Genomic DNA, 20,090 nt, shown 5'->3' on the forward strand with positions numbered 1-20,090 from the left:
CCAGCGCTGCCACCCTCCTCTGCACCAGGCGCTACTTCGATGTGCACTCAGACACAGACCTTCCCCTAGGTCTTACTCCCTTTAGTCATCACAGACTTCACTACACCCTTCTAAATGACAGGACTATTTGGCAGCTAGGACAGCTGTCACTGAAATCCATGACCCCAGTTCATGGCAGGGCAATGGACTCCTCTGACTAACAGTCTGGATCTCAGATTGTCCACCTATGATTGTAGTAAGGGCACTGCACAGGGTGTTCAGAGAAGCTATGGATGCCCCATCCCTGGAGTTGTTCAAGGCCAGGCTGGATGGGGCTTTGGGTAACCTGGTCTAGAGAAAGATGTAAGCATTAGAACTAGATGATGACTAAGAGCTTTTCCAACCCATACCATCCTATGATTCAAGGAGCTGAAGATGGCACAGTACCTGTCCCTGAGCATCAGGGGACCAAATACCAGACTTGAGACCTTTTCTGAGAACCATACATTTAACTTCTCTGTGGCCCGTCTCAACATCCTACAGATACCAATTGCTCTCAATTCCTCTACAGGTTTTCTTACTTCCTCAAGAACCATAAGCAAGAGATGCCACAGAAAATTACTATTATTACCATTCCATCATAGTCTGAAGGCCAGTCAGACACAGAATCACCAACGCAACCACTTTTGCAGCAGGGTTAACTGGGAACATTTATGAAAGCTTGGAACTAGGGTATCATTTTTTACCCCTGGGTCTGTACTGCCAGTTCCAAAACACTACCTGGACAGCAATTACTATTGCACCACAGCATGCAGTGAGATCAGCCCCTCCACCTGCAATTACTTCCTGGTGTGTCCCTTTGGGGCAGCATACAGCACAGCTCCCACTCACCCAGAGCTCAGGAGCTGACAGATCAGTTAACCTGGTCAGGAGAACCTCATGCTCCTCTCTGTCAGCTCCCCTGCTGCCAAGCACAGGTGGGTACCCACATTAGCGCTGTTGTGGATGAGGGGTGGCCCCAGCAGGAGCACCACTGAAGAACATTGGCTGGCTGCCTGGGCCTCATGCACACCTACAACAGACAAGAAGGTGCTTCTTCCAGGGTTTGTTTCCAAAATGATGTCTCAAACTTCACAGTATTCAGCATGCAGGAACCATGTAGTCAGAAGGTATATCTGACTAATCAGAAGCAAATCTTCCCATTGCATCACATAGTAAACAATTATTTTATATATATTTATGGAGGGAATGGCTCACTTTTAAGCAACAAAAGCCTGTAGTTGTTTGGATTTGGCCTTAGAGGCTTGAGTATGTCTCCAGTACTGCTTCGATTCAACCGTATTTCTTTTTGCTCTCCATCTGCACCATAACACGCTTTCACTTCCAAAGCATTTCAGGTAACAACTTGAAGAACAATTTTTATTTTAAACATACACACACATCTCTTAGCATAAAACTCATCAAGTAGTGTCAGCAAGCACATTTTAATAGCATAATATCGAAAAGTAATTTTACTACTATCTAAGAGTCTGAAGTCTGCAGAGGATATATTTAGATGCATATAAATAGACAACAGTCGGTGATGTCTGGTCAAAGGAGTACAAATCTTTCCTAATGCATGGAATTTGCCTGGCCCCAAACACTGCAACAGCACTTAGACAAGCCTTTTCTACTTGGCTCAAATTCTGCCAGGCCTGTTAATAACAAAGCTATTAGCATGATTTTCTGGATGGGTTGCTTGCTTAGAGAATATTCAAAGATTGTTCTAATAAACTAAACCCGTTACCACATCTGAAAGCATAGGAAATATTGATCAACAATGGAAAGCCATTAGCCTTTCAGCATTTAACATATCCCCATGCGCCCCAACAGACCGACAAGCTCTCCAGGTACCTTCGGACGCTCCATCTCCCCACTGCTTGCAGGCACCTTTGCTTGCCCAGACCACACCAGCGGGAACACCATCCCCATCTTCTGAAATTTTTGGAAAAAATGTACACCAAGGCAGCTGCGTGGGGAGCTCAGTTACAGATTGGCCTGGGGAAGCTCCGTTTCCCTCTTTCTGTGCTGTTCTGACACATTTGTTTTTGGGTTCCCACCTGTTTTGCCCCACATACCTCATCAGTCCCATTCTTAGGTTGGACAACACCTTACCTTCTTCCTCTACCTCATGGGCAACATCTACCAATGTTCATAATGATGCAGCCAAATACAAATCTCTTCAGGCAAAAGATTTGTACAACAAATTCAAAGACAGCACCCAAGAAACCATCTGAATAACACTGCACCTCCTTGAGCATAAACCAAAGATGAGATTGATGAGTGCAAGGAGTCCATTCCTGGACTTGTGTAGGTTTTAGTAAGCCACAAAACTGGTAGACCAGCTCAGCTTCAAACTCATGCGAGATGCTTCAAATAGCCAGGATTTATTTCCACTGACTGCATTGCCATGAGAAAACTGGTAACTGCTTTTTCTGAAAGAAGAAATGCAAGCTAATATACCATGGGAAGCTTCTTAGTAAGCTTTGTGACTGGAGGCCTAGCTGGCAAGCTTGGGTGTGCATTTTGATACAGCCTTAATGCATTAAAATGCATTTATTATGCATTTAAACAAATGCATAATCCCTTGAGAACAGCTTATATTTAGAAATGTAGATCAGAAAGGTGTTTGGGCACTGAGAGCATTCAGTTTCTGGTATGGTTCTTCCTGCAAAATTGAACCTGACTCTCAGTCCAACAGAGAGGAATCGCTGCTCCACGTTTTGGAGCACAGCGGCTCCACCCCACCAGGACAGATTCCAGCAGTAAAACACAGCAGTGGGCTGACACCAAGGGGAGACCCACACACAGCCCACGGCTCCAGGGGATGACTCCAAGCTAATGGAACCAGGCAGAGGCCCCACCACACCACGAGGCACACACTGCCCCAACAGCCCTGGGCACTGTGCTCCTGCCGATGGCTGCAGGTAGGATGGGTGCTGCCAGAACCAGCCCAGCCCTCCCAAGGAAGTAGAAACCCTCTGACACACAGTTATCACCAAAAGGCTCCAACAACCCAGGGAGGATCCATCCATCCCACTGCTTTGTTGTCTGTCGACCTTCACTTGAAAAGGGCTGGACATGCAGCATTCAGACAAGGATTCTCAGAAGGAATGAGCAGACACCACCTTACTCTGGGGACATGTAAACGTGAATGGGAAAGATCAGTAACCAGCAACATGACGAGAAAGGCATAGGTATCCTGGGCTGTCAAGCTCTGTAGGAGACAGCCAGAGACCGTGCAGGGACAGCCCCAGCTAAAGGCTCCCAGCTTTCCCCTCCTTGGTTTGGGGGCTGGCCAGATGATGTTCACACCAGCAGCTAAGGCCAACACACCCTCCTGTTCCAGTTGCTCAATGCAATGAAAATTGCCTGCCCTGGAGACATGACAGACCAGGCTAGAGAGAGAAGACAACAGCACAGGAGAGGAAATACTGCTGCCCTGTATCACAGAAGAAAATGACAGAGGGCAGTGGCCGTGATCTGCAGATGCCATGCTGATGCCAAGCCAGTGCCTGGCAAGCAGCAACAGCAGGAAGGGCTGTGACAGCTCCTCGCCCACCTCTGCCCGTGCTCCCCAGGTGTGGCAGCACTGAACTGCCCCTCCGTGTAGCCGCCCTCCGTGGCCCCCTCCTCAGCTGCAGCCGATCCCTGCAGGGAGGTTTGTTTGTTCCTGACATCAACATGGCTGCAAGGTTTCGGCTGGCTCCTCAACAACTGCCGTGCTGTCTCCCCTAACGGGAACCTTCCATCAGAAAAAAAAAAAAAAAAAAAAGGTTGATTGTGTCCTACATTTGCTTTCCCGCAGACGAGGAGCGCTCACTACACACAAAAAGGAGGGGAGGGGAAGGGACGGCACTTAACACAAATCCTGGGATCCCGGGGACAAGCGACAGCCTCCCAGGACAGAGGTGCAATGAGAGGCGTGTGCCGGGCGAGGGCAGCGGGACGGCGCGGCTGACGGGAGCCTCCCGCGGTGAGGGCAGGCGGCAGGAGGGAGCCGGGAGCCGCATCTCCGCACACCCGGTGCGTTCCCTGCGGAGGAGCTCAGGAACCCCCCGCAGCCGGAGGAGCCGAGCCGTGCCCCCGAGCGAGCGCCCGGCAGGACCGCGGGCACGGCCGCGACCCCGGCAGCGCAGGGCTCGGGCGGCACCGCGCAGCCCCGGCCCGGCCCGGCGGTGCCGGCGCTCCCCAGACGGCGGCAGCACCGCGCCAAGGAGCGGAGGGGGCGGCGGCCGCCGCGGTATCCGCGGCCCTGCAGCACCCCCAGCCGCGGGCGGCCGCCGGCGCCGTCCCGCGGGCAGCGATGGGAGCGCGGCCCGGCCCGGCCCGGCTCGTGGCGCCCACCCCACCCTCGCCCCGCGCGGCCCCGCGGCCGCCGCCCCCCCGGGAGGGGAGTCCCAGGCGCCGGCGGACACCCCGTCCCGTCCCGTCCCGTCCCGGTGCGATGCGGGGCGAGCCCTGCACGGAGCCGGGCGGGACCCCGCCGCTGGCGCCCTCCCGCGCCCCTTCCCCCATGAATAAGTAACGGCGGCTGCAATGCGGCGGGAGCCGGGCGACGGCCGCCAGCTCCGCGATTACCTGGTGCCTCTCGGGGAAAGACGGCGTCCGGAGCGCTTCCCCTGCAGCGGCGGCCGCGGCCGGGCTCCGGCGGGGCTTCAGACTCTCGCAGCAGGCAGGCTGGCCGCCTCTCTGCCCTGTGCCATGGCTCAGCAGCCGCATCCTAGACCGGCTCCGCGGTGGCGGCTGCCGGCGGCCGCGGAGGGAAGGGCAGCCCGCACGGACGGCCCCATGGAGCGCGGCGGCTCGGCTCCGGCTCCGGCTCCGGCTCCGGCGCGGGCAGCGGCAGCGCACATGCACACACGCACACACCGCGCCGGGCGGGCGGGAGGCGGGGGGACGGCGCGGGCGCGGGGCACGCAGCGGCGCAGCCCTCCGAGCCCGCTCGCATCGCCCCGCCGCGGGCAGCCCGCGCCGCTCCGCTCCGCGCCCGCCGACCTCGCGGTGGAGCCGAGCCGGGTGAATCCTCGCCGAGCGCTGCGTGTCCGCGCTTCGCTGCGGAACGACGGAGCTTGGAAGGGGGGGGGGGGGCGCGGAGCCTCCCCGGGGGCACCTACGGCGCGGCGGGCGGCAGGGCCATGCGGCTCCGCGCTCAGGCGGAGCAGCCGCGGCGCCGCGCGGTGCGGTGGGGCAGGGCGGGGTGCTCGGCCCGGCCCTTCGCTGCGCCCATCCTCCGCACCCAGCGCTGCCGCCCGGCCCCGGCCCCCGCCAGCGGCGCCGCGCGATGCAGCACGGAGGCGGCCGCCGCCTCCCCCGCGCCGCGCCGCCGCGCCGGGGCGGGCACGGGATGCGGGCGCTCCCCGCCCCGCACGCACGGCTGAGCCGCAGCCGCCCGACCGCGCGCAGACGTGTCGCGGGCCGGGCAGCCGCGCACCGGGCGGGGCAGCGCCGACAGGGAGCACGGAGCCACGAGTCTGACCAACGCTCGGGTCGGGATGCGGGAGGGACGCGGGACCCCGGGCCCGTGGGGAGGCGGGTGCGTGAGGAGCGGAGCGGAGAGGAGAGGAGAGGAAAGAAGAGGAGAGGAGCGGAGAGGAATGCTGCTGCCACCGCTCAGGAGCGTGCTCGGCTTTCGAGCGGCTTTTCCGCTGAGGGAACCGGCAGAAACGGCTGCGGCACCAGGAGGAGCCACGCACGGATTCGAGGCGGCGTTGGAAGCCGAGCGCGGAGCTGCGCGGAGCGGAACCGTCTCCTGCCGGCCCGGCCCCGGCCCCGACACGCGGCTGGGTGGAGGAGATGAGCCCGGCGCGGAAATGAGAGGTTACGTTGTCTCCGGGGTCAATAAATTCTGTAGGCGTCAGGGTTTTAGAGGTTGTTACCTGTCTCCAGGACTCCTAGCAGTGTGCAGCTCTGACATTTTGAAACCTTGGTCCGGTTTTCTCAGAAAATGACAGCGATGTTACAGCACGGCGAGCAGAGCACCGCGACAAACACTGCCTGCCCGGAGAGGAGCCGCCGTACCTTGCCAATGTGCAGCAACCCTGCGCCTGGAAAGAGGCCCCCACCACTGGCCATGAACCCTGGCCCCTCGGCCACCCTCCCGTGGGGACAGCAGTGGTGCCGCTTGGCGGGGCTGTCCCCACTCTCATGCTGCCTGCAGCTGGAGGAGCGTGGGGCCAGGGTTACTGTGGAGCATGTGGGTACAGCCCATCGTTGTGCCGGGGTGGATGCAATGCTTCTGGATACCTTGTGCTGGGCGTTGTGCTGGGTGCGCACGTGGGGGGGGCACAGCCCCAGAAGAAGAAGAAAGCTGCAGCGCTGCACCTCACACCTTCCTCCTGGAAACCTTCCTGCCCTGGGATCCAGCGCCTGGGGTCAGTGTGAGCAAGGAAAGGGAATGCGGCTTTGCTCCCAGACCCATCTCTGTGCAGCCTGAGGACACAGTTCTTGCAACCTCTAAGGGGGAAAAGGAGCATTGTTTTGAGATCAGCACCACAGCTTGTGCCTGTGGACCATCAAAACTGCCCTTCCCAGAGCAGTGGCCACCTCTGCCCTATCAGCAACTGCTGCCTGGGGCTGGGAACTGAGGATTGGCACTGAGGGCAGCTCTCCTCTATCCATTTTCAAGCCCTCTGCTCCATGGATCAGGATCAGGCTGTTACAAGGGCAGAGAGGCCCAAGTGATGAAGGAAGGGAGCGACTGATTCCTCTGCTCCCCTAAGAGAAAAGCCACGTCAGAAAGTTGGCTTTGCCGGGGTTTTCTTGTGCATCCCTAATTTTCAGTTCTATCACTGCTGTCTTTTAGAACTGGAGGGAGTGTGTTTGGTGTTCCTCAGTCCCATGCTTGGCCCTGCTCAGCATTAGCAGTGTGCTCCCTGGGGGGAGCAGACAGACAGGAAGGCGCTCTGTGGTAATGCATCTGCAGTCTTGGCTGACCTCTGCCACATGGAGCAGCCTCCTCAGGCCTCTCATTCCCAGCATTTGCTGCCTTGGCACTCCGTTCTGGCCCAGGAGCAGCAGGGCGGGCACAGCAGCGGTGCCAGCTGTGTTCTGGTGCGAGGAAAGGAAGCAAATGTTTGGGTATGACTTTCTTGGTGACAGGAGAAGCTTGTTCCAAGTCAGGCTCATAGTGGAGGCTGCTCTGCTTTGCTGCCATCCAACACAAACACCAGGACTGGGTCAGAATCACTCTGAACAGGTACCGTGACATCACCTCCCAGCAGCTGCCTCCTCACAGGCAGGTTCTGGAACATCCTGCACCCTCTGCTCTCAGGGCTGTGCAGGGGCTACTGCCAGCTCAAAATTCATGCTGGGCATGGGCCTGAAATGGCCCTGCTGCTTTGGTAACATACCCAGGGAAAAATGCTCTTTTCCAGAGGGTCTGAGAGCGCTGAGAGGCAGGTGGCCATGGGGAGCATCCACTGTGCCACAGCTCAGCCACTGTACCTGCACTTCCACCCTTCCCCACGAGCCCTTGAGGGAGCTTTGTCTTACTGCAGCCTTCAGGAACAGGATAAATGCCTTATTTCTGACAGAAGACCACTTGTTACCCTATATTCTCCTTTCGTAGGTATCATTCAAGAATTATTTGATAGAATCACTGAGTGGCTTGAGTTGAAAGGAACCATTGAAAGTCATCCTATCCACCTCCCCTACAATGCACAGAGACACCCACAGCTCCGTCAGAAGCTCAGTACCCATTTCCTGACCTTGAAGGCCTGCAGGGATGGGGCACCACCACCTCTTTGGGCAAACTGCAGTGCCAACACCACCCTTATTGTAAAAACTTATGTCCAATTTAAATATCCCATCTTTCAGTTTGAAACCATTTAACCATTTTCCTCTGGATGAACACACCATCAGGTCTGTGTCTCCCCTGAACTGAGGACTCCACATATGGAGCAGTGCTCCAGGTGAGGTCTCACAGAGCAGAGCAGAGGGGTGGGATCACCTCCCTCAGTCTCTGACCACACTGTTTTTTGTGCAGCCCAGGGTACAGTTGGACTCAATGATCTCTAGAGGTCCCTTCCAACCCCTACAGTTCTGTGATTCTGTGATACAGTTGTCTTTCTGGGCTGTGAGAGCACATTACTGGCTCACGGACATCACTTTGGTCTCTTTTGGCTGAAATAAAGATGGAAGGCTGCAGCTACGTGCTGTACCTGTCATGCTGCCCAAGTGCTTCCTGCACCCCAGAGCCATGTGCCCCATTCAGCCCTAGGCACAGTGGCTGCTTGTCCCCACCTGCTTTACACCATAACCCCTTGCTGGCCTTGCAGCTGGGGAAGATGCCATCAGTTAGAAGTGCTGCCCAGCAGCTGGGCACGCAGGCGTTTTTCTTGGGGAAAGGAAGGAGAAATACTTTCCTAAGGTGTTGTGTGCAAGCCTGGGGAAGTGACAGATTAGGGAGACAGTCTGGATTGAGTGAAATGCTTAAAAACAAACCAAAACCACCTCTGAGTGCTAATGCAGTGTGCTATGTACACACCCTAAAGGAGACCAACAGCAGTGCAGGGAGGTAGAACAGCAATGGATGGGTGGCTGCAAGGTTTAGCATCCCTGTTGGAACTCTGAAGCAAGAGGGAGTAAATGCTTCTTTTTAAGGTAGTCTGTTGTGGCTAATCAAGAAGCGTTTGGGAACTGCGGTTTTTACTCATTTTTACAAGAAGCTCAATGCCTCAGTGACGGAAATGTCGGGGCAGCGCTGCATGCAGTGTGTCCTCCCCTGAGGGCCGGGCAATGGGAGCACTGCGGTTATCGGGCACAGGGGACGCTCTGTCCGGAGGCAGCAGCGCGGTACGTCAGGTTCATCGCTGTTGGTTTCCCACGGTTTAAATTATTCTAGTTTCAGTTCTGCGGTCTGTAAGATGGGGGAGCTGTTGCATTGCACAAGAACCGCGCAGGCTGCTCCTCCCGGTTCCACGCGGTGAGAGCCTCCCGGGCCGGGCTCACCCGATCCATCACCGGCCATGGCTCCGCGGGAGCCTGGCCCACGGAAGGGATTGCTGGATAAGCCTCTTCCTTACTTTAATAGCTCTAACGCTATGTAAAGTGGACTGGCGTTGCATTGAAGCCCACAGTACACGTGTTCGCGAGCAGCAGCACGGACTCATTTATTGCCCCTGGATGTGCTTCACTGCTGGGTGATGGTGAAGCAGGCTGGTCATCAGGTCAGCTTGGTTCCCTGGCTGAAACTAAGCCAGGTGAAATAGATGCTTGGTTGCTGATGTGCACCTTGGGATTCTTAGTTTATGGGTTTGTTGGTTTGTTTGATTGTGGGTTGTTTTGGGCTTTTTTGTTGTTGTTTTGTTTTGTTTTTTAATCTTTTACAAATCTTTTCAGCCTAGATTTACATTCATGATTACAGTTTTATACTGTTTGTTCTCTAACAGCCTCGCTTTCTGAGAAAGAAGTAAAACAAAGCACTGACACCTTTTGGGTTGATTTCTAAATCTCGTCTGCGATAAAATGAAGATTTCTACCAATTGGCACCTGACTTTCAAAATGGTGGTTTATATCTCTCTTTTATCTAACAAATGCCACCCAGCAGATCACTACCAGCACAAGGCCTGTTGGACAGCAGCGTGACCCCAGCACCAGGCTGCATGGGGGACGGGGAGGATGGGGAGGAACACAGAGCACCACTCCAAGTGCCTCCGTCAGCACTGTCCATCTTTCCAGCCTGCTCACCACAGGGTCAGTGCACTCCCACTGCATTCAGGCAGGCAGAGCTGCTGGGTGAGGATGGGATGGGACGGGCTGCACCCAGCTGTAGTGAAGTGCCTCTGTCCCACACACTGCAGCCACCCCTGTGCTCATGAAATAAAACCAAGCATCTGGGTTAAGGATGTGCTCCATTGCCCATCTCCTTTTCCCTTCTTCTGGCAGTACTTAGGTGTGCCCTTGGCAGTTATTAATGAGCTCCCTTAACACTTGCACTCTTTTCATGTTGCTGTTTGCTTGGTTGTTTTTATTTTTTTAATGTGACTTATCCTTGTGGAGATGACATCTCTGTAGGAAGTAGCAAAGTCAGCATCACCAGCCTGCATGAATTGCCTGAGCATCCTTGCTGCTTCTGAAGCAGCCAGGTGAAGGGCTGGTTTACAGCATGAACTGAAAATGGTTTGCTTGTCTCCCAGCTGCTGATTCAAGCATTTACCTTAGGCCAAGACTTAAGTGGAGAAGAGTAATTTGAGCTGCTTGCTCCATCTTCCTTCTGCATGTCCTATCTATTATACCCACCCAATCAGCTGAAGGCTCTCAATTAGCTGATGAGTGGGAGGATGAAGAACCATTTATGCACACAAGTTTTAAAAAACAAACAAAAAATCACTCAGTTTACAGTCTTTGTGGTCACAGCTTAAAGCAGAATTTCGTTACAGAATTTCATCACTGGCATAACCACACTTCAGTGACAAAGTTGCATCAAAGCAAATCAATTGTTACTCCAAAATTTTACTCACAGGTACTGGCAGGGTCTAATTCTGTCTGATGATTTTCTGACCAGAGAAGGAATATTCCACTGGGCAGGAAAAGGAGTTAGATAGAATGACTTAGGCAGAAACATCCCAAACAAGTAGAAATGGAAAGATGCTGGGGTAACTAATATTGTCAGGAATTTGCCAATGGGGAAAAAAAAATAATGCAGAGGCACATGGGCAAAAGAAGTTTTGTAATAATTCTTCAAAAGAGAGGGAGCTGGAATCTGGCATGGATCCCCATAGCTTCCAAGCTTGTTCAATTAAAATCAACACTGAATGGGTTTTCTTTCACTTCCATTACTCAAGCTGCATTCTTCAAAGGGATAGCAAATGAGTGATATGCATATGAAAGAACCATGGAGTATGAAATTACAAAATGATACAAGGTTTGGATATTTGCACTTTGAGATATTAAATCTTCTGAAGAAAAATATTTGAGCAAATTCTGAATAAAGGACCCTACAGAGGAGGAAGGAAGAGCTGTGAGATAAATCTAATAAAGATGATACTATGCAATTTCCGAACACTCTTGAATTACTGAGTTTAGCTGTGGCAGTGTTTCCAATGGAGGATTCACTCCCACGTTGTCAGGCAGCAAGCACATTTTAAAGCCCATTTGGAACTATTTTCTACTCATGGTGCCATGGGGCAGTCTATGGGGAATACGTATGTCACAAAATCAGAACCAGAGGGGTGGAAAGGGACGTGTGAAGCTCCCTCAGCCCACCCTCTTGCTAAAACCCAGGTGACTTTATTATTTTTATTGTTAAAAGTGGACATCAGAAATTCACTTTTTTCTGCTGTAGCAGCACCAGCCCTTTGGTGCTGACCTGAAACATGTTCCCTAGCCCTCTTCCACTCCTGCTTTGCTGTTCCACTTCTCTCATAGTACTTCACACGCTCCATCAAAACCTCTTCTTACTTTTCTTTTAGAAACCTTTGTTTCCTCTGTGATTTTCATTGAATCCTGGATGCATTTCCCTATGGTCAATAAGCTTTTTTCCCCAGTTCTTGCAAGTTTTCTCATTTCTTATGGCCTCTTTAAAACATTCATCCATTTGAGGCACCATCGCTCAAATTTTCCCTTTTGTGGAGGAGCCTGAATGCGCTGCACACAGCTACATGTTAGGAAGGGATTTTTTTAAAATCAAAGTGGGGCTGTCTATGTACAGTAAAGAAATAAGTACTACTGTCTCCATTTAGTCCATTCTCTTATGACTCCGCTCTCAGATTTCAGGCTGGATAGCAAAAGGGTGTGCTGCCAGAAAAGCTTTTCACCTCCTGGAGAAGTGCAGATACTCACGGACAAGATGTTCCCAGTCAGCACACCCAAAAATGTGTGTCCTGTGTAGTTGGTTCAGAGCCCATCCCCAAGGCTCTGTGCGTGTGGGCCCCACTCACTGCAGGCAAAGCCCTTCCTACTCCCCGCTGCAGAGCCACACATCGCCCAGGGACTGATCCACACAGCTGTTTGCTTTCTCAAAAACAAACAACAACAAGAGAAGAAAGAAGTATCTTTAACCACATTCCTAGAGATTTTATTAGCTCTATCCGATTTTAGAATCATTTTAAAAAAATAAATTTACCATTGCAACTCAGTAAGTCTGTGTATATTTCCAGCAGAAAAGCAGAGGAGAGTTTTGCCATTCCTGGTTTTATCTTCAAACATGATGGGCACCAAAACACACAAAAGAGCACCCACACAAAACACCTGGTCTCATTTCTGATATAGTTCCATACCAAACATGGATTTCACACAAAACATGTACAGGTGCCCTGCTGGGAGACATGCGGCTGCCCCATCCTGCTGTGCAGCACAGACTGTGCGTGAGTGGGCTGAGAAAGAGGAGGGTGAGGAAGGCTTCTTAGTTCAGCACGGATCCACTTCATCTTGACTTCACCTGCAGAGTCCGCTGGGATGCTGAGCCGTGCTCTTCCGCAGCTCTGGTGTTATTACAAGCCTGCATTATGTTGAAAGCCAGTAATTAGATGTGTTCTTTAAATTGCTCAAGTGTTTGTATAGTAAGCAATTACCAAATTCTACATCACAATTCTACAATTAGCAATTCTACATTGTTAATAATGAATTTAAGGCTTGTGCAATAGCTCTCAAGTGCTTGGATTCCTCCTGGAAGGATCATGTCTGCTCTCTAAGCACAGGCTGCACACCAGCCTGCCATCAGCAACCAGGTTGTTTGGACAGCGTTGGTCCCTCTGCCCAGCCCAAGGGCCAAGCAGGTAAAGGCCAGGAAACAGCAGCTCCAGCTGCAGCTGTGAGAGTGGGGGCAAAGGGGAAGCTGTGTGAGTCTCTGGTACCTGAGTACGGCCAGGAGGATAGGATGTCCTTCTGTAGGGGAGGGATGTGGGGAGATGCTGCAGAAAACAAGCAGCCTCAGGAGTTTCCTATCCTCCCTGCTCTCCATCTGACTCATATGTGCCCCTTTCCATAGTCCCCAGCACCCAATTCCCAGACAGAGCTGGCACTGCTTGCTGAGTGTGGCACCCACATTCTGGGAGGTGGTGAGAACACCTGAAGTCATTTTCTGGTTGTTTTCTCAGATACAGTTTGAAAAATCTTCAGGGTTGAAAAAGCCGGTCACAAGTGGCATCCCTCAGGGGTCAGTCCTGGGACTGGTGCTCTTCAACACCTCAATGACAGACAGTGGCATCAAGTGCAACCTCAGCAAGTTTGCAGATGATACCAAGCTGAGTGGTGCCATCGATACATTGAAAGGAAAGGAAGCCATCCAGAAGGACCTGGACAGGCTGGAGAAGTGGGCCTGTGTAAAATTAATGAGGTTCAATAAGGCCAAGTGCAGGGTGCTGCACTTGGGTCAGGGCAGCCCCAGGTATTTATACAAACTGAGGTAAGATCTCCTTGAGAGCAGCCCTGCGGAGAGGGACCTGGGGGTCCTGGTGGATAAGAAGCTGGATATGAGCCAGCAGTGTGCACTTGCAGCCCAGAAGGCCAGCTGTATTTTGGGCTGCATTAAAAAAGGGGTGGCCAGAAGGGAGAGGGAGGTTTGCCCTTCCTCTGCTTGGCACTTGTGAGGCCCCCATCTGCAGTACTGTGTCCAGGCCTGGGGCCCTCAGTACAGGAAGGACATGGAGCTCTTGGAGCAGGTCCAGAGGAGGCCACTAAGATGGTCAAAGGGCTGGAGCACCTCTTCTATGAGGAAAGGCTGGGGGAACTGGGCTTGTTTAGCTTAGAGAAGAGAAGGCTCCAGGGAGAATCACACAGAATCACAGAATCACAGAATTACCCGGGTTGGAAGGGACCTCAAGGATCATGTAGTTCCAACCCCCCTGCCTGGCAGGGCCACCAAACATACACATTTACTAGATCAGGTTGCCCAGGGCCCTGTCCAACCTGGTCTTGAACACCTCCAAGGACGGGGCATCCACAACCTCACTGGGCAGCCTGTTCCAGGACCTAACCACCCTTCTAGTAAAGAACTTTCCCCTAACATCCAACCTAAATCTTCCCTCCTTCAACTTAAAACCATTTCCCCTAGTCCTGCTATTATCAGCCCTTTCGAAGAGTTTACTCCCCTCCTGGGAGTAAGTTCCCTTCAGGTATTGAAAGGCTGCAATGAGGTCACCTCGCAACCTTCTCTTCTCCAGGCTGAACAAACCCAACTCCCTCAGCCTGTCCTCATAGGGGAGGTGCTCCAGCCCCCTGATCATCTTTGTGGCCCTCCTCTGGACCCTTTCCAAAATCTCCATATCTTTTTTGTACTGAGGGCTCCACACCTGGACACAGTACTCCAGATGGGGCCTCACAAGAGCAGAGTAGAGAGGGACGATCACCTCCCTATCCCTGCTGACCACCCCTCTCCTGATGGAGCCCAGGATCCCATTTGCTTTCCGGGCTGCCAGAGCGCACTGCTGGCTCATGTTAAGTTTCTCATCTATCAGGACCCCTAGGTCTTTTTCAGCCGAGCTGCTCTCAAGGACAACTCCTCCCAGCCTGTACAGGTGCCTGGGGTTCTTCCGGCCCAAGTGCAAAACCTTGCACTTTGCCGTGTTGAACCTCATTAGGTTCACCCGAGCCCAGCTTTCCAGCCTGTCAAGGTCCCTCTGAATGGCATCTGTTCCCTCCACCGTATCGACTGCACCACTCAGCTTGGTGTCGTCAGCAAACTTGCTGAGGGTGCACTCCATTCCCTCATCGATGTCATTAATAAAGATGTTAAAGAGCACCGGTCCCAAGACAGACCCTTGAGGGACGCCGCTCGTTACCGGCCTCCACCTGGACATAGAGCCATTGACCACCACCCTCTGTCTGCGGCCTTTCAACCAATTGCTTATCCATCTAGTTGTCCACCCATCAAATCCACCTCCCTCCAATTTGGAGATGAGGATGTGATGGGGGACCATGTCAAAGGCCTTGCTCAGGTCCAGGTAAATGACATCGGTCGCCTTCCCTTCATCCACCAACGCCGTCACTCCATCATAGAAGGCCACAAGATTAGTTAAGCATGACCTTTCCCTGGTGAAGCCATGCTGGCTGTCTCGGATCACATGCTCGTTCTTTATGTGATCAAGCATGTTGTCCAGGAGGATCTGTTCCATAATCTTCCCAGGCACAGAGGTGAGACTCACCGGCCTGTAGTTACCCGGGTCGTCCCTGCTCCCCTTCTTGTAAATGGGAGTGACGTGACCCTTCCTCCAATCATCCGGGACCTCACCTGACAGCCACGACTTTTCAAATATGATGGAGAGCGGCTCAGCAACCACCTCAGCCAGCTCCTTCAGGACCCTGGGATGCACGCCATCTGGCCCCATAGACTTATACTCATTCAGTCTAAGGAGGCACTCTCGGACTTGCTCTACCCTTACAGTGGGGAGGGATTTACCTCCTTGGTCCCCACGTGGAGGTATGGGGGTGCAAGACTTAGGGACGTGAAAAAGACTAGAATCCTGGCCACCAGTGAAGACCGAGGTGAAGAACTCATTCAGCACCTCAGCTTTCTCTTCATCTGTTGAAGCCATTTCTCCTTTTGAATTTACCAGAGTAGGCACGCCCATTTTGGCCTGTCTCTTCTGGCCAATGTACCTGTAGAAGGTTTTCTTGTTGTTTTTCACATCCCTCGCCAAGTTCAGTTCTGCCTGCGCCTTGGCTTTCCTGATCCCACATCTGCAAGTTCGGACGGCATCCCTGTATTCTTCCCGGGTGACACAGCCTTGTTTCCAGAGCTTGTACACCCCTTTCTTCACCCTCAGTTCTCTTAGCAGGTCCTTGCTAAGCCATGCCGGTTTTCTACCTCTCCTGCCCACTTTCTTAATCAGGGGAATGGAGACCTCTTGTGCTGCCAGGAGGGCATCCTTGAACAGTAGCCAGCTCTCCTCAACGTCCTTACCTTTGAGGGCAGCGCGCCAGGGGATCTTGGCCAGCATTCCATTGAGTAGCTTGAAGTCTGCTCTTCTAAAGTTGAGCATCCTGGTCCTGCTCTTTGCCAGGCCCACATCGCTTGAGATCACAAACTGAACCAAGGCATGATCGCTGGAGCCCAGGCAGCCTCCAACCTTGACGCCTTTGATGATCTCCTCAGCGTTGGTGAGCAGCAGGTCCAGCAACGCTTGACCTCTGGTCGGTCTGTCCAATACCTGAACCAGAAAGCTATCATCAATGGATTCCAAGAGCCTTCTGGAGCTCTTGCAGCTCGCCGTGTGGTTTTCCCAACAGATGTCAGGATGGTTGAAGTCCCCCACCAGGACAAGAGCCCGTGAGCCAGACGCCTCACGCATCTGGAGCAAGAAAGCCTCATCAGCAGCCTCCCCTTGATCAGGTGGCCTGTAGTATACCCCTAATACCAGCTGACCTTTATTAGTCCCATCTCTAATCCTAACCCACAGGCTCTCAACCTGTTCTTGACTGTTTCTCATGGGGAGCTCCTCACAGTTTATCCAATCTCTGACATAAAGGGCGACTCCCCCACCCTTCCTACCTCGCCTATCTCTCCTAAAGAGCCTATAGCCATCGATGGTAGTATCCCAATTGTGGGAGTCATCCCACCATGTTTCTGTGATAGCAACAATGTCATAATTTTCAGAGTGCATCACAGTTTCCAGTTCCTCCTGCTTGTTACTCAGGCTCCGTGCATTAGTATAAAGGCACTTCAGCCGGGCTGTCCGTCTCACCACCTTCATAAGCGATCCAGGATCCACTAGAACAGTGGCATCCCCAGCATCCCCCTGCCCTACTCCCTCCTTTTGCACTCTGCAATCTTTGCCCACAGAGTTTGGTACAATCCCTCGAATGCACCGTTCAACCCCAGTAGCCCTTATTTTGCCCCCTTCCCCCTTCGTTCCTAGTTTAAAGACCTATCAATGAGTCCCGCTAATTCTTCAGCTAATACCCTCTTACCCCTCAGGGACAGGCTGCTAGCATCAGCAGCCATCATTCCAGGTGCAGTGTAGATTGCCCCATGGTCAAAATAGCCGAAATTCTTGTGTTTGCACCAGCTCTTAAGCCATCTGTTTAAGAGATTGGTTTTTTGGATCCACCCTGTATCTTTTCCTGACACCACGGGCATAGAAGAAAAGATCACCTGCACCCCAGCTCCTTCAAGTATTCGCCCCATTCCCCTGAAGTCTTTCTTGATGGACCTCAGGCTTTGCTTGCCAACTTCCTCACTGCCAGCCTGAATTATTAAAAGTGGGTAGTAGTCTGAAGGATGAATCAATCTAGAAATTTTCTTTGAAATGTCCCTGACCCGTGCCCCAGGAAGGCAGCACACTTCTCTGCGGGTAGGGTCAGGCCGGCATATAGGGCCTTCTGTTCCTTGCAGAAGGGAGTCACCTACAACAATCACCCTTCTGTCCTTACGTGTAGAAGCAGTCTTGAGTCTTCGGAGTGACCGCTTCACCTGTGGCAACCTCATGGGTGCACCTGTTTCCATACTCTCACTAGTCCCCCCCTCAAGTTCCAGGGCCTCAAACCGGTTTCGCAGAGGCACCTGGGGAGCCGGGGATGGTCGTGATGGAGGATGCCCCTTCCGTCGAGCAGGTACCCGTTTCCACTCCTCCTCCCTTCTCAAGTTACTGCTGGGGGGAAGAGAGGACAGGGGGCCGGCTGCAGTGTTGCCAGCTGGCTGGTTACCCTTTACCACCTGTTTGTGAGGTGGCAGGGGCTGACATGCTCCATTAGGAGCCTCGACTGTGTGCTGAGAACTTGAGGCCGAGAGGGACTGACACTCATTGCAGTCTTCCAGTACTAGAAGGGAGCACTTAGGAGGGGGAATGCCTGTTTATGAGGATGAATAGGGATAGGACAAGAGGGAATGTTTTTAAACTAAGACAGGGGAGGTTTAGATTAGAGATTAGGAGAAAGTTTTTCACCTAGAGGGTGGTGATGCACTGGAACAGGTTGCCCATGGAGGTCGTGGATGCCCCATCCCTGGATGTGGCTCTGGGCAGCCTGGTTTAGAGGCTGGCGGCTCTGCATGTGGTGGGGAGATTGAAACTAGATGATCATTATGGTCCTTTCAAACCCAGGCCTTTCTGTGACTTTGTTATTCTACGATTCAGACTCAGCTCACAGTGGATAGATGTTAGTGGGCTTTTGATTAGAACCAATTGCATCATCTGCTGCATCTCGCAACACATAAAATGTGATTAGTTTTCCATGTTGCAGAGGTAAAGCAATGGCAGCCCTCATCTAAACACTAAAGATGGTAAAGGATGTGTAGAGAGATTTTATTTCTTAATAGAACCACTGATACGGTTGGTGAAGTTTCAGATCTGAAGAGCTTTTGTTTCTGAAACATTGCCAGTGTTCTTCCAGTGCATTAGGCAGCAAAGCACAGGATCCTGCCTCTGCCGTGAACATTCAGCGCTGCTGTCCTCATAGCACCACAGCCCCAGTGCTGTGCTTCACATGGGCAGCGGTGCTTCTGTCCTGAGGAAGGGCACAGCCAGTGGGGAATCCCAGTCAGTGGTGTCTACAACTGCCTCACAAAGCTGACTCTTCTGCAAGTGTCAATTTGATTAAAAAATATAATAATAATAAAAATCCTTTGTAAGACAGAAACATTTGCGTTCTCTTGCTTTAGAATTGCAAAACAATGCATCCAGGAAGAAGTTCCTTTCACCCTGAGCTGAGCTGCTGATAATGCATCTAAGCCTTAAACATGTAAGGGATTGCTCTGGCTAATTACGTGCTTCACACTTTTTAATTGCAAGCCAGAATGAAAAGTAAAAAGGCCAAAAATACAAAATGTTCCTGTGATTTTCAGAACAGCTCCATAAGCAGAGCTTTGCTGTGCTCTAACATAGGGTGTGCCAAATGAAAACAGCAGCACATTGCACACAGAATGGCAGAGTGGCTGTGGGTGAAGCTCAGGGAGCATCATGGCCCAGGAACCAACACTTACTGCTGCACAGGTGTTAATTCAAGCTTTCGGTTGTGGGTACAGTTAATAATGCATCAAAGAAGATCTGATGTATTACAGACATCGCATAAACTATTACTGAAAACTTGTCCTCCATATTTTCCCAAGGCTCACAATCCACTTTTTATGAGCCTCCAAGTTGTGTGTTTTTCCCATTCGGGTGTCCCCTTTGTGCTTTATTTATTTTCCCAATTTGTATGCATTTATTCAGTCTGCACTGTATAGCAGTTACTATTTATCACTGCTCCACATGCCATGAACTCTGCTTGGCAGCACTGAGCAGTCTGGAGGCCCCATTTATCTCATGATTGCCTTGAAAGTCCTAAGCCACCACGGCCACTCAGAAATACTATTTTTTTTCCCGCAGGATAAATAAATAATTCAGCAAAATGAAGCATAAACATATTTCTTTTTTTTTTTCCCCCCCCTCAAATTTTGCTTAAATAAGAATCAAGAGTTTGGGAAGAATTTTCTCTTTTTTTGGAAAATGTTTCAGTTCTAATCCCCTTCTCATCTGCAATTTCAGGTCACCATTTCCTGCTTCTCCCAGTTCATTTCCATCTTTCCATAATGGAAAAGGGATGAAAAGAAAATGGAAGAAACAGAACACAGAACAAAAATATTGATTGAAGTGGAAACTCACTGAGGAATCCCTTCCTCCAAATTTCTCTTCCTCTTCTTCTCTCTTCTCCTCTCTTCTCTTCTCTTCTCTTCTCTTCTCTTCTCTTCTCTTCTCTTCTCTTCTCTTCTCTTCTCTTCTCTTCTCTTCTCTTCTCTTCTCTTCTCTTCTCTTCTCTTCTCTTCTCTCTTTTTCTTTTCTTAGTATTTATCGTAGAAATGTGGTGTAGTGGGCATGGTGTGATGGGTTGACAGTTGACTTGATGACCTTAAAGGTCTTTTCCAACCTTAATGATTCTGTGCGTCTATTTTTTATACAACATAATGTCCTGATGATGGCTATCTCAAGCTGGTTCTGCCACTGCCGTCCATCTGGATGAGCCCCTGTGTGCTGATGCCCCTTCCCATCATCACCCAATCCCCTGGACCATAACCCATTTCCTCTCTCCCTGACCTCACAGAAGTTACACTAGCTTCACCGAGTGTCACCATCTCTCCATTTCTGCCTTTTTTAGGACAGAAGGGTCTGGCCCAAAGATAGCATGGGTGTCTGTTTTACAGTTTAACTGCCCTGAGT

The 20,090-nt window shown here is 51.8% G+C and overlaps 2 protein-coding genes across 4 annotated transcripts in view; both read right to left on the reverse strand.

Annotated features, from left to right (window-relative positions):
- LRFN5 (leucine rich repeat and fibronectin type III domain containing 5) overlaps positions 1 to 5,367 on the reverse strand; it is a 45,156-nt gene extending 39,789 nt beyond the window's left edge. For 2 of the 3 annotated variants that reach the window (XR_014946213.1, XM_085547886.1), the window contains exon 1: positions 4,600 to 5,367. The gene's annotated coding sequence lies outside the window, so the exon portion shown is untranslated. Of the gene's footprint in view, positions 1 to 3,580; positions 3,764 to 4,599 lie in introns of those variants that run through there. The other variant, XM_085547885.1, reaches the window with a different exon arrangement.
- Positions 5,368 to 8,865: 3,498 nt separating this feature from the next.
- Positions 8,866 to 17,693, reverse strand: LOC146760870 (uncharacterized). Its single transcript, XM_085549831.1, has 3 exons — positions 17,332 to 17,693; positions 15,105 to 17,146; positions 8,866 to 9,003 (listed from the first exon to the last, which is right to left on the reverse strand). Exons 2-3 carry the CDS (start codon positions 16,650 to 16,652, stop codon positions 8,866 to 8,868), a joined length of 1,686 nt encoding a protein of 561 aa, XP_085405957.1. The 5' UTR covers positions 16,653 to 17,146; positions 17,332 to 17,693.
- Positions 17,694 to 20,090: the final 2,397 nt, after the last annotated feature.

The sequence above is a fragment of the Coturnix japonica genome, chromosome 5 (genome assembly GCF_054131305.1).
Source record: "Coturnix japonica strain WE chromosome 5, WE-NBRP24, whole genome shotgun sequence".
In the NCBI taxonomy this organism is placed as follows: Eukaryota; Metazoa; Chordata; class Aves; order Galliformes; family Phasianidae; genus Coturnix; species Coturnix japonica.